The 12,221-nt window shown below is 38.9% G+C and overlaps 1 protein-coding gene across 1 annotated transcript in view; it reads left to right on the top strand.

Moving 5' to 3' along the window:
* The window catches only part of LOC122880138 (protocadherin Fat 4), a 109,258-nt gene that overhangs the window by 61,230 nt on the left and 35,807 nt on the right, over positions 1-12,221 (top strand). The window contains exons 3-6 of the mRNA XM_044204945.1: positions 1,355-1,616; positions 2,412-2,762; positions 5,188-6,110; positions 8,156-8,330. Of these exons, the coding sequence (XP_044060880.1) occupies positions 1,355-1,616; positions 2,412-2,762; positions 5,188-6,110; positions 8,156-8,330 (1,711 nt within the window). The remainder of the gene's footprint in view (positions 1-1,354; positions 1,617-2,411; positions 2,763-5,187; positions 6,111-8,155; positions 8,331-12,221) is intronic.

Genomic DNA, 12,221 nt, shown 5'->3' with positions numbered 1-12,221 from the left:
CAAAAGTTCAAAGACAAAGTGAGTCTCACTAGAACATTGCTATTCAGCGTCTGTGTTTCTTTGTCTAGTGTGACCTGTCCTCTTCTTGATAAGCCTTACGAAAGATACATTTTATTATAGATAATGTGATTTAAGTGGTGGAACAGTAGTTTGTGTTTTTGACAGATTTCAGAGGTTAAAGGAAGTGTTTAGAGTTACTGAGCTGCTAAAATCTACATTATACCAAGCATTTTTTATCTCCTTAAGTGCTAAAAGTCATTTTTTCTCAAACAAGTGAAGAAATCTACCAATTTAGTGACATAATCTCAACCTCTGTCCCATACAAATTACATTTTTTAAAGAATTTTGAAGAATCAAATCATTTTCTGTTATACTTGCGCAGCCATTTGCCTTATACTGTCTTCTTTCAAGATACTGACACTAATTTCTTTAAATTCTGCAAACAAGTTGATTTATAATTGGAAACTGGTTTACGGATTTTTTTTTATTTTAAAGACTTTTAGGGCTTAATACTAGACTAGACTTGATGAGATGGAGATTTTTTGCAGTGTGTCTCTAATGAATTTAATAAAGTTTTCTCTTTTCCCTTTTAGTTTGTATTTTAGAGCTTGCATTTCACCTGTTTGATTTTCAACATTCTCTTGTTAGCTTGTTTGTGCAGAGTGTAGAGCTTTTTTCTCATCAAGGGCATTCATAAAGGTTGGAGTTTGTCTCATGTTTGTGCAGGTCCGCTGGGTATAATCCCTTTACATCCGTTTTCTCCTTTGTCTTCTTATGTTGATATCTCCAACTTAATTATGTGATCTTTTCCTTTCCTTTATGGTGTGTCGTCGTGAAAGAGTCACTGTGAAGGGTTTCATTCATGCTAGACAAGTAGGTAGTTTGATCTGGAGACATGACACGCTAACATGCATGGTAAACAATCTGATTTCGTACCAAATAGAGTTGCTTTGATGCTTGTAATCACGATGCGCTTCCTCTTCGTGGCCTGAGAACTCACATTTGAGACAAAGATCAGCAAAGTACATCTAACCTACTGACCCCTTTTTCCCTCTCAATCCTGAGAGAGAGAGAGTTGGAACAGTGTTCTAGAAAACGTAGCTAGCAAATATTGACTTAAAATTTGGTTTGGTTTGCTGCCTGAGATGAACTCAGTCAATTTGAAACAATGAACATGTAAACACAAATGTTGACTCCACAATTCTGCTTAATGTTAAGTTTCTGGTTTTGTGCCGTAAACATGTAGATTTAATTGTGAAAATTTACTTGAGTTCACGTTACTATATTTGCAAGTCAAGTAAAAAACAAAAAGTCAATATAAAGTAAAAAATAACATTTTCTGTCTTCACCTCAGGGTCCCAATGCTCTTGTGACGTACACCATCATCAGTGGGGCAGATGACAGCTTTCGGATTGACCCTGAATCCGGTGATCTGATTGCCACCAAGAAGCTGGATCGGGAGCGCCGTTCAAAATATTCCCTTCTGGTGCGTGCAGATGATGGAAAACAGTCGTCTGACATGAGGCTGAACATCACCGTCAAGGACGTCAACGACCACATGCCCATGTTCTCTCGTGCAACATATTCGTTTGATATCCCCGAAGACATGGCACCGGGTAAGGTCTTAGTGTCACTCAAGAAAGCAGCCATTGCAAACAAAAATGCATACAATTTAGACATAGAGTAGAAGATTGTAGACTCAGACAGGCAATGTTTTGTCTTCTGCAAAAGCCCTTAGACTGAATTTAGACAGCTCTGTTAAGGTCATCAAGAGCCTCAGATTATTAGGAGCTGCTTCTTTGTAGCAGTTTATAAAAGTATTTTGTTTCTTTTTACATTTCTTTTTACATTTTTATGTAACCATTGTAGCTCTCCCAGATCCTCTGTATCTTCCTTAAGGGAAAAATTAAGACTTTAATAGGTCAAAGGGACAGTAACTGATGTTTGATTTATATGGAAATCTATCAGCAACCTGCAGGATTTACAATAATACTGACAACTGTCTGGCACAGCTTCTTTATCCCCCTCACTGCTTCAACCACAAAAAAAGAGAAAAAAGTTTCAAAATCAAAGAAGAATGTGCAGTGAGGATGTAATTAAGATATGATCATGTAAAGTACCAATAAAAACACTTAATAATTAGCTGTTTGCTCAGTTGTGGCATTATCTTCATCCCTAAGTCATCGGATCAAACACCAATGAATGGAGGAGTTTTGGTTCCAAAACAGTACAGGCCAAGTGAGTTAAAAAAATATATATTTTTTTTAGCAACTGGCAGAGCAATCACTGAGTCACTGGAATTAACAAACAGCCCTAATAACCCCCTGCAGATATATTAAAGTAATTTTGTTCTATAGGGCAGTAAAGTCTAACTTCTCGCCTCTGTGTTACAACCCGTCTGACTCTCGCAGGCTCCATCGTGGCGGCGATCCTGGCCAGCGACTCTGACTCAGGGGTGAACGGAGAGGTCACCTACTCACTGGAAGAGGACAACGAGGACGAGACATTCCTCTTGAACCCAGTGACAGGAGTTTTCAATGTGACGCGTCCGCTGGACTACGAGACTCAGCAGTACTATATTCTGACAGCAAAGGCCTTGGATGGTGGGGGGCAGGCCAGCACAGTCAGAGTGTATTTCAATGTCCTGGATGTGAACGACAACCCCCCCATCTTTAACACCACCGTGTACAGCACGTCTGTCTCAGAGAGTCTGCCGCCTGGATCCAGTATTGTCACTGTTGGGGCCAGTGATGCTGATGATGGTATGTACATGTGGGAAATTACTTGGGAGATGGAATTTAATAAAAGATAAATACTTGAGTTGAAACAATGTTTAATTTTTTTTTAGTCAATGCTAATATTAATATTTGAGTGTTAAAAATAATATGATAATGATGAAATGGACCATATTTGCTTTTAACATGATAACATAACCCAAAGAAATATTTTTGGAAGGGCTCCCTCAAACATTTTTATTATTTGGTTGCCATAATTACAAGATAACAACACATTTTGAACACTAAACACAACTGAAAACAAAGAAAAATTAAAGAATAAAAACTGGTCAAATATAGGTTAAAAAAAATGTAACCTGTAAAACATTCATTAACTGCAGTTTATTTTTGCTGCTCATATATATGCTGATACTGATATGTATATTGTATATATATATATATATATATGTGTGTGTGTGTGTGTGTGTGTGTGATAAACCAGTATCAAGTGATACATTGATCAGGCTGCAATACCTATATATAGGAGATACACTATTCAACTATTGGATTGCTCATGGCTTGTTTTCTTATTTTTTATCATTTGTGTAATAATTACATTTTATCAGAAAAGTACCTGCTTAAAGTCATGTACTTATCTATTCACTACTTGAAGTTTTATTATATTTATACTGTTTAACATTATCATATTTTTATTTAACTGTAAGGTTAGTTGACAATTTGGTATCATTAAACATCACTCTTCAGACAAAATCAGAAACACAACCACATTTACATGTAGCAATTTTGGCACTGATTTGACTCTCTGATCATCTGAAATCAGGTATTTCAGATGATCATTTCATACCACCAGTAAGAAATGTTTTTTAACAATACACAATATCAGAAACATTCAAGATAAATTTTATTAGTTCGAGAAAAATATGCCATATAAATGCTATATAAATTATAGTTAAATCCCAGTTAGATCAAGTTAAACCCTGCTCAAGTATCCCAGACATGTCAATCTATTTAAAGAAAACAGTTCTGTGAGAATGTTTTAAGCAGTAATGTACTTTGTACTGTGTAAATCAAGTGTGAGTTAGCCATAGAAGCTTAATTTAATGTAGGCCTGTCATTTTGTTATGACAGTTGGTTACACAGAAGCTCTCAAACCTACATTTTATTTTTCATTTTTATTTTGCGTCATGCATGAATGAGTTGATGAAATATATCTTCACCGTATGATTAAGTAGCTTGAGTTATTTTTGCGTTTCAGGTGGTGGGTTTTGTGTTTGTGAAGTGCCGTGTGGTATTTGAACAGTCACCGCTACTCTTCTCTGCTGTAATTACCGCTTCACCCAGGTTTAATGTGGTTATTGTGACCTACATTCCTGGGAAATACACTGCAGTTCTCAACCAGAGTCAGGCTTCTTTCTCCACTGTCCACATAATCTGACCGCGTCGTCCTCTCAGATATATAGTTGCCTCTTTCCACTGTCAAAATAAAACATTGCCATTGTTAGCACTTCCTAAACCCTGACCCCCGACCTGCAGACTTTGTCTCTAGACGGCGTAGCCTAAACTCGGATGGAAGTAGCACTCAAGCTTTTGATAAGGGATTACTTGTGTACTGTAAATACACACTGGAGTGTGGGAAGGTGCCGATGCTTTCCACATGAATACCCCGTTGAGTTGAATTACAGACGCTCAATTTAAGCTCATTTTAACCCCGAGTTCCAGGGGAGGGCTGCGGATTAGGCCAGATTTCAAGATTAGATAGTTTACTGCGTCCATCCACTCGGTCACACTGTAGTTATCGCTTTTAAAGAAATGTTTCAATTGTGAGGGATTTTTCAAAATGGCACTATCAGTTTAGGAAGTGGTTTGCAGTGGTGTTTCTCTTTTGATAGCAATCTGTCATGCTACATGAATGGATCGTCAACTTGGAGGACAAGAGTATCAACCAGCTGTTGCACATGCACAATTTGTGGAAATGGATGCTGATACTGAATATAAGTGCCTAATTCAGACACATACAGAATCACATCTGGAACAATGGATGCTAGTCAAAAATATCAATATTTGACCTCTGCTATACCATACTGTCTGTTTGTTATCTGGTTATTTTTTTAATTCAAGGTCATACTAAATAGTTCCTTGTAGATTAATTCCTTTTTGGCACTGTGTGTGTCACTAGACAAGATTTTTTGTTCAAAAAACAGCCTGACTCAGGTAACAAAGGCTATTTTCTGACATTTTGTGGACAAAACTATCAATCTATTAATTAAATAAGAATTTGTGGGTGCTGAAGATCAAAATTTTCAATTTGTCTCATCCCATTGGCATTGAAACTAACTAACATGTGTAGTTACCCAGTATAGCTTTAAAAGGTCACCGTAAAAGAAATCTAACTTTGAAATAATTTAGTTATCATTATTATTGTCTTCTGATTCCCTCTTGGCATGTTTTCCAGGCCCAAATGCCCAGCTCCTCTACAAAATTGCATCTGGTGATCCCCAGGGCCACTTTGTCATCACCAAGGAAGGAGTGCTCCAAACCAAGAAGGCCTTGGACAGAGAAACCCAATCCTTCTACAACCTGGTAATCACAGTCAACGACCTGGCTCCGCCTCCCATGTCCCGCTTCACCAGCACTTCCCAGGTGTCGGTCATTCTTCTGGATGTCAACGACTGCCCGCCGACTTTCACCTCTCAGAAGATGACCTACATTCAGGAGAACACGCCGGTGGACACGGTCGTGTTCACTGCCCAGGCCACAGATGCTGACAGTGGACCCAACAGCTACGTTGAGTACTCCCTCAGAGGACCTTTTGGTAACAAGTTCAGCATCGGTACAATCGATGGAGACGTCAGGTTGGTTGGGGAACTCGACCGTGAGGAGCTTTCCAACTACACCCTCACAGTCGTAGCTATAGATAAAGGCGAACCCCCTCTTTCCTCGACAATGGATGTGACTATGATGGTTCTGGATGTCAACGACAACACGCCAAGCTTCTCACAGAATATCTACGACATTGAGATTGAGGAGAACACCTTGACTGGGACTGATGTTATCCAGGTGTTCGCCAGCGATGCAGACGAGGGCACCAACGGGCAGATCCGGTTTTCTATCTCAGGAGGCAACACCAACTCTGATTTCAGGATTGATTCAGTAACAGGGGTGATTTCAGTGGCCAAGCAGCTGGACCGTGAAGCACGTTCATCTTATTCGCTGGTGGTCCAAGCCGCCGACCGAGGCAGCAGCCCCAGGGTGGACCGTGCAACTGTCAACATTGTGTTGTTGGACATCAATGACTGCTCACCTGTGTTTGAGCTCTCTCCTTACACTGTCAATGTTCAGGAGAACTTGGAGAACCTACCAAAAAACATTCTGCAGGTAAGTGTATTTGTTTTTTCTCTTGTCAAGACATTCATTAAAATTGAAGCAGTTAGGACATTAACATTCACAGACAGGACTTCCTGAGTGAAAAGAAGGCAGTGTTTTGAATGACAGTTCTAAGAACTTAAGCTAATGCCTTAACTAAATTTGTAGTAATACTAACTTAATAAGTACAGGTATGTGAGTGGTATCAGTGCACTAAACCACTTACCACGGTGGTCTTTCTTTGCTAAATGCCATGACAAATACCTGACTGAAATGATAAAGAAATGATATATGACTGCAATTTGCTCTGCACAATTAGGGCTTTATAGGATTTCACTGAAATATGAAACTCGGTTAAATTGCATGACAAGGCAATTAACATCCCAACCACTCTGATGACTAAATGAGCCATGTATAAAAAATGGAGGGAAAGGACTGATTTCCAGCGACGGGGCAATTCCATTTTCTTTCGCTTGTGTACCTTGTGAGGAAATGAGGGTACAGTTATGTGGTGGGAAGGGGTCCAGACGTTGTGGGTTTTGCCACACAAGAACACACATCTGTACGCTAACCTGGCTATGCCTGTCTGCGTCATGCACGGCAAGGAGAGCTGGGGAGCCCACAAAGCATTTGGGTACACCAGTGAGGTGTGGTAGTTTAATGCTGCAGCATGAGGGGAAAAATCAGACTGACTAATAGTTTCATACTCAGAAACCATTAAATGAATGTCAGTCCTTAATCCCCACAGCAGCCTAGAGTAGAGGCATTTGTGCCTTTCTGGTTTTCTTTTTATGGATTCCTTCGGAAAGCCTGATTAGACAAAGTGAATAAGTAATGATCTTCCTTCCCTCAACAATTACCTTCATGGTGCCGCTCAGCACCGTGATGGTAATTAACCCTTAGCTGTTCCATTGGAAAGACTCAGTGAGGATGTTGGTTATACTGGTTTACTCCCAGCTATATTGGGTTGTGTTAAATGAGTTCTTTGAGCTGGCTAGAAAGAATGCTCCACTAGTGTGTTTTATTGCTTATAGATTAAACTTTTCATTAAGAAGAAGAATGTGTCTTTTTCAGAAGTTACAGTCTTGCTTTAAGTATTTTCATTTTATGCTATTTTATACTTCTATGCCACTATCTTACATAGGGAAATGTTGCACTTTTTAGTCCCCTACTTTTATTTATTTCTTGTTATATCACAGATTCAGATTTTAAATGTAAAATGTGATCATCAACTAGGAAATGATGCATTGTTATAGATTTAACTACCCAACAGTATGCAAAGTAGTTAAAAGTCTCGACAAGCTGCAACATAAAAAATTATTACACTTTAATGCATCAATAATAATAATCCAATGATTTTATATAAATAATGATAAAAGTCTTAAAGTGCCCATTCTGCAATAGTGTTTTTACTTTTTATATTTAAACTATAATTTGCTGGTAAGAGCTTTTCAATCTTCATCAAACATATTTTATCTTACATCCTCACGCTGTCCTTTGAGATAAGGAAAAAAATCTTTATCAGAACAAAAATGATGTGATATGAAGTTTGTACTTCTATAAGATGTGATGCTGCCAATCAGTGCTGGAAGGAGTACACAAAACGTTTACTTATGTAAAAGAAGCAATTTAAAAATGCTTTTTTACCAGTAAAAGTATTTGAGTATTATCAGCAACATGTACTTAAAGTATAAAAGTAAAAGTACTCTTTAAGGATGCAAAATGTCAGTGTTGTGTTACAATTTATTATATTATTGGATTATTATTGCTGATGCATTAACACGTAAACACCAATTTAATGATGTAGCTGGCTGCGAGAGAGCTAATTTTACCCATTTTAAGTAGTTTAATTTACTCTACAACAATGCCTTGTGTTTTATATGCTTAATATAGGTTTTTAAAATCTTCATCTGCAAAGTAATCCCTCTAACTCTCCAGTTCTTCTATTTATTCCAGACACACTGTTGTTCTACTGCGGCAAATGAAAAACACATTTCTTGTACAAGAAGAAGTTTAATCCTCAGAATCTCTAAGAAGCTTGTTTCTGTGTTTTCCAGGTTGTTGCCAGAGACGATGACCAAGGTGCCAACGGCCAGCTAAGCTACATGCTCAGTGGTGGGAATGATGAGGGCACGTTCAGCCTGTCATCCAGCGGTCAGCTTAGCCTGACCCAGACTCTGGACCGCGAGGCTCAGGGGAAATACATCCTGCTGATTACAGCCACCGACTCAGGTAAGACCGCGGTGGGAGTTTTGAGCTGTGAGGGCGGCTGATACCATCTTGAAATGTTTGAAAGATGATTTTATGCTGGCCTTACAGTATTATGTTTCAGTTTATAGTGTTCCAAAATCAGTTGTTTATGTCAGAACTCGTACCACTTTCAACTTGTTAAACTTTATCATCCATAATCTGGTGTTTCTGGTTGAGGACTGAGCACCGTGTAATGTGTCCTTACACGGACACTGTTGAATTTTAGCAAAGCTAGAAACATATTTTGTAATCAGCCAGCAAAACCGAGCTGAAAAAGAATATTTTCATAAACTAACAGCAATGTCAACAATGAACTGATTTCATAGTGTGCACAGTGCTCTTTTTGTGTGGCACAATAACCTAAACATTCGGGAGTTTTTAGCTTGCAAAATGGGTGTTTTTTGACCTATTCCCCAGAAGTCCTTTCAGCGGGTTTGATTGAACAGCATCCTCTGTTTATTTGGATACGGCGGTAGAGCTTGTTATAGCCAGATAAAAGGTTAACTTGTTATTGCATAGAGGCCAGTTAATGTGCAGTTAAAGGAGTACATGCGTATCCTCGTTGCAGCCAAATCACATGGTATCCCAGTTAAGTATATGTTTCCCCGAGCTGCTCTGGCACGGCCGTCATGGTCTGAGGGTGGTTCTGTTTCATTCCTGTACTGACCATGTGACTGTTCATAATGCTGTGTATTTTTGACTGTGCACAGGCTTTGGTGAGAATTGGGACAATGTTGCATGGAGTGTCTTGTTTTTGAAAAATGTTAGATGCTTCTACATAAAAACACGTTTGAGTGTTATATCCATTTCCTAGCCAGTTTTAGGTAACTTTTTCATTACAAGCATACATTATTTAAAAACTGTGCTAACACATTATTTTTAGATCATTAATTCATGTAACAAAAAAAGTATATTTTTTCTTCATGCTTTGTTAAGATTTTCTTGCTTCATATAGTATTCAGAGGTTTGTGCCACATGGACAAAGTTGCCCAACAAGCGAACATACTAATTAGCATTCGATCCCTTTTTGTACGCTTCACAAGGAGTCCATATTTAGAGCCCTGACAACAATTCCAAAATATTTTGACAAGACATTTCAGTACAATGTCGGTAAGAGACAGAAAGAGGGATTTGGGGTAAAATATCAAAAACCCCATAATCATAGCACAGGCCAAATTACCCAGAAGCATTTTCTCACATTTTTGAGGCCTCGGCTGAGACAGTGGGGGGAAATGGTTCTCCCAGGCGCTATCTGGCAGGAAATGTTGAAGGTGGATGGTGCAGACATGTCTCCAAGTCTGCTGTCTACCATGACCCATTTTCAACCACAGACATTCATCTTAACATGTTAATGTCTGCCTTTATCTTACTGTACTGCCGTATTTGACTAGTTCTACTCCAAATCACCATGTAACACAGAGAGAAAAAATTAATGTGGAGGATTTATCACCCTAAGCCTTCAGTCTGTAAAAGTATTATTCTGCCAGACAAGGATTTAAGCTATGTGTTTGTCAAAAAATATGTTGTATTGTCATATTTGGTATTTATATGAAAGCCCATTCAGATCCCTGCAGCAGCCACTGTGCCCTACAGACACTTCATCATGAGCAGAATAGATAACTGACATGACTTATGATCAGACAAATGTGCTCAGTTCTCAGCTTTTTTAAACTTGTTCTGTGAATGAATCATTGACTGACTTCCACGTATCATGGCAGGCTGTGTTCCTCTACATTGTGCTATTGTGGTCCATCCTTCTGGGACATTTTCAGTCATTTCAGTGAAGATAAACTCACTAATCGCAGCTTCAGAAGGACCCTCTCTGTTGCTGTGCTGACTGAAATCTGTCATGAAATGGATGGAAACAAAAGAACTCACTGGTTGCTGGTACCCATAATGGGTTCTGGCTCAGGAGAACAGCAAAATTTGGCAGACGTCTGCCATTATTTGAAAATCTGAGCACAGCCCCCCGAAATGTGGCATCCATACAAGCTGCTTAAAGGTGTTTTACAAGGCGTCTTGTTGAGAGGAAACTTGAAGATCAGACCTGGGATATTTCAGGGGGTTTTTCTCTCTCTCTTCCGTATTTATGGAAAGTTGTTTGCAGCATTTGTGAGTTAACTAGTTGTGCAGATAGTGGGAGACGTTGGGGGCTGCGGGGTCCGAGGCTAATCTTAATGCTGGGCCAACATCTGGGATCAGCTGCAGGCAAATCAGATTTGTAGGCCACTGCTTAGCAAAGTACATGTTATCCCGCCATGGAAGAATGTGAAACAATAAGATTTCCAACAGAGCCACGCAGTAAAATACTTAGTCAGTGTTTATGGAATAGCTTTAAGTGGGCATCTGTGGTTGAAGAAAACATATTTTTATGTATCTGGCAGCTGGTCAGGTGTAGGATTTTTTAGTACCAAAAAGTTTGATAGCATTCTTTCCATTCTCTAAACAGTCCTCTTCTTTTTCAATGTTCATAAACTTAATGACTTTACATCATATGAAAATATTTTGTTCACTTTTTTCTGTGTAAACTGTGTTCTCAGTAAGTAAATAATGGTGCCAGAAGCTTTTTTTATATTGGTGTCCTACTATGGAACAGCCTTCCATTAAATATCAAGTTGTCAAAGGCAAGAGGGACTTTCAGGGGTTATCTATGGTGCAAAGTTATTAATGAAAGTTTACTTGAGTCATCAATTAGATTAGAATTCAAGCTAAGTTTGAGAAGCCTGAGATAAGTTATATTAAGGAATTGAGTTAAAATTGACCTAAAGTGAGAAGTTAAACTGGTTGTAAGGTTGTGTCTTCACTTATTCTTTGTCTTTTGTGCATGTTTATACATTTGTATTTGTGTGACTTTGTAAGTTTGTATTTGTGTATTATGTCTGTTGCCTCCGAGTTCGTGTGAGTCTGCGTGTGGTGGTGAGAGCGTCCTCAGGCGCATTGACATGTACCGTGTTTGGTCACATTTATTAAAGAGAAGGCACAGTAAATCCCTTGGCCCATGCCTATTATGGCAGATACGGTCGCATAGGAATCCAATGTCTTTCACATGCCTCCAGCACATCGCTCCATAGTGCCACACTGTTTGTATATGGTCTTTTGGCTGGTGAGTGAAGAGAAGTTTTGGGGGGCTAAACGACCGCTTAGCAGATAAAGAATTTTAATGACCAACCTATTTAAAAGCAGGATCCTTTCCTATTCTCCTAAATGGCTCCCATGAATCTCGTGTATAAACCCTCCAGTCTGCTTGAGTTTTTTCCCCCTGACTTGATTAGTTGAATAATGGTCAGTCAATGTCCTGTATGTCATCGGATTTTGAACAAGAATAGCAAGGAAAATTTTACCTGAGCATACAGTATATCTATCTATCTCTGGCATATTAGGCAAATAGAAATATACTTTAGAGCAAATGAAGTCCTTATACGAACACTGATAACGCGGTGTTAAAACGTGGCCGGGGAATTGCTAGATCACTGTCCAACTCTGGCCACAATAAATCTTTAATAGGGTCCATTTCTGAAGGTTTTAGCCTGTCTGTAGTCTAGTGGCAACACAGGACTTAGCCAAATAAAATATCAGGTTCCTCAAATGAACTTTAACAGAGCAGTAACATTCTGGATCAGCTCTTTAAAAACTTTGCAGTAACAATGTGGTCTTGCAGAGTTTTTTCCTATCGCCTGTTTTCTCTTTTCCACTCCCTGGTACACTTTAACAATTGCTGGATCTGAATGTTTGTGTAAATAGCTTTGGTAAGTAATAGGGGGGTTTAAAAAAGGTGGTGTGGGTTGGATGATTAGTGCTTCAGCCTGGCAAGATGCACCTATTAATGATGTTAATTTGCTCCAGTTCTCTTAGGACCCTGGTTAGCACATCACT

This window comes from Siniperca chuatsi, linkage group LG8 (assembly GCF_020085105.1).
Source record: "Siniperca chuatsi isolate FFG_IHB_CAS linkage group LG8, ASM2008510v1, whole genome shotgun sequence".
Lineage (NCBI taxonomy): Eukaryota > Metazoa > Chordata > Actinopteri > Centrarchiformes > Sinipercidae > Siniperca > Siniperca chuatsi.
The sequence above is the reverse complement of the archived record's forward strand: the minus strand, read 5'-3'. Positions and strand labels throughout refer to the sequence as shown.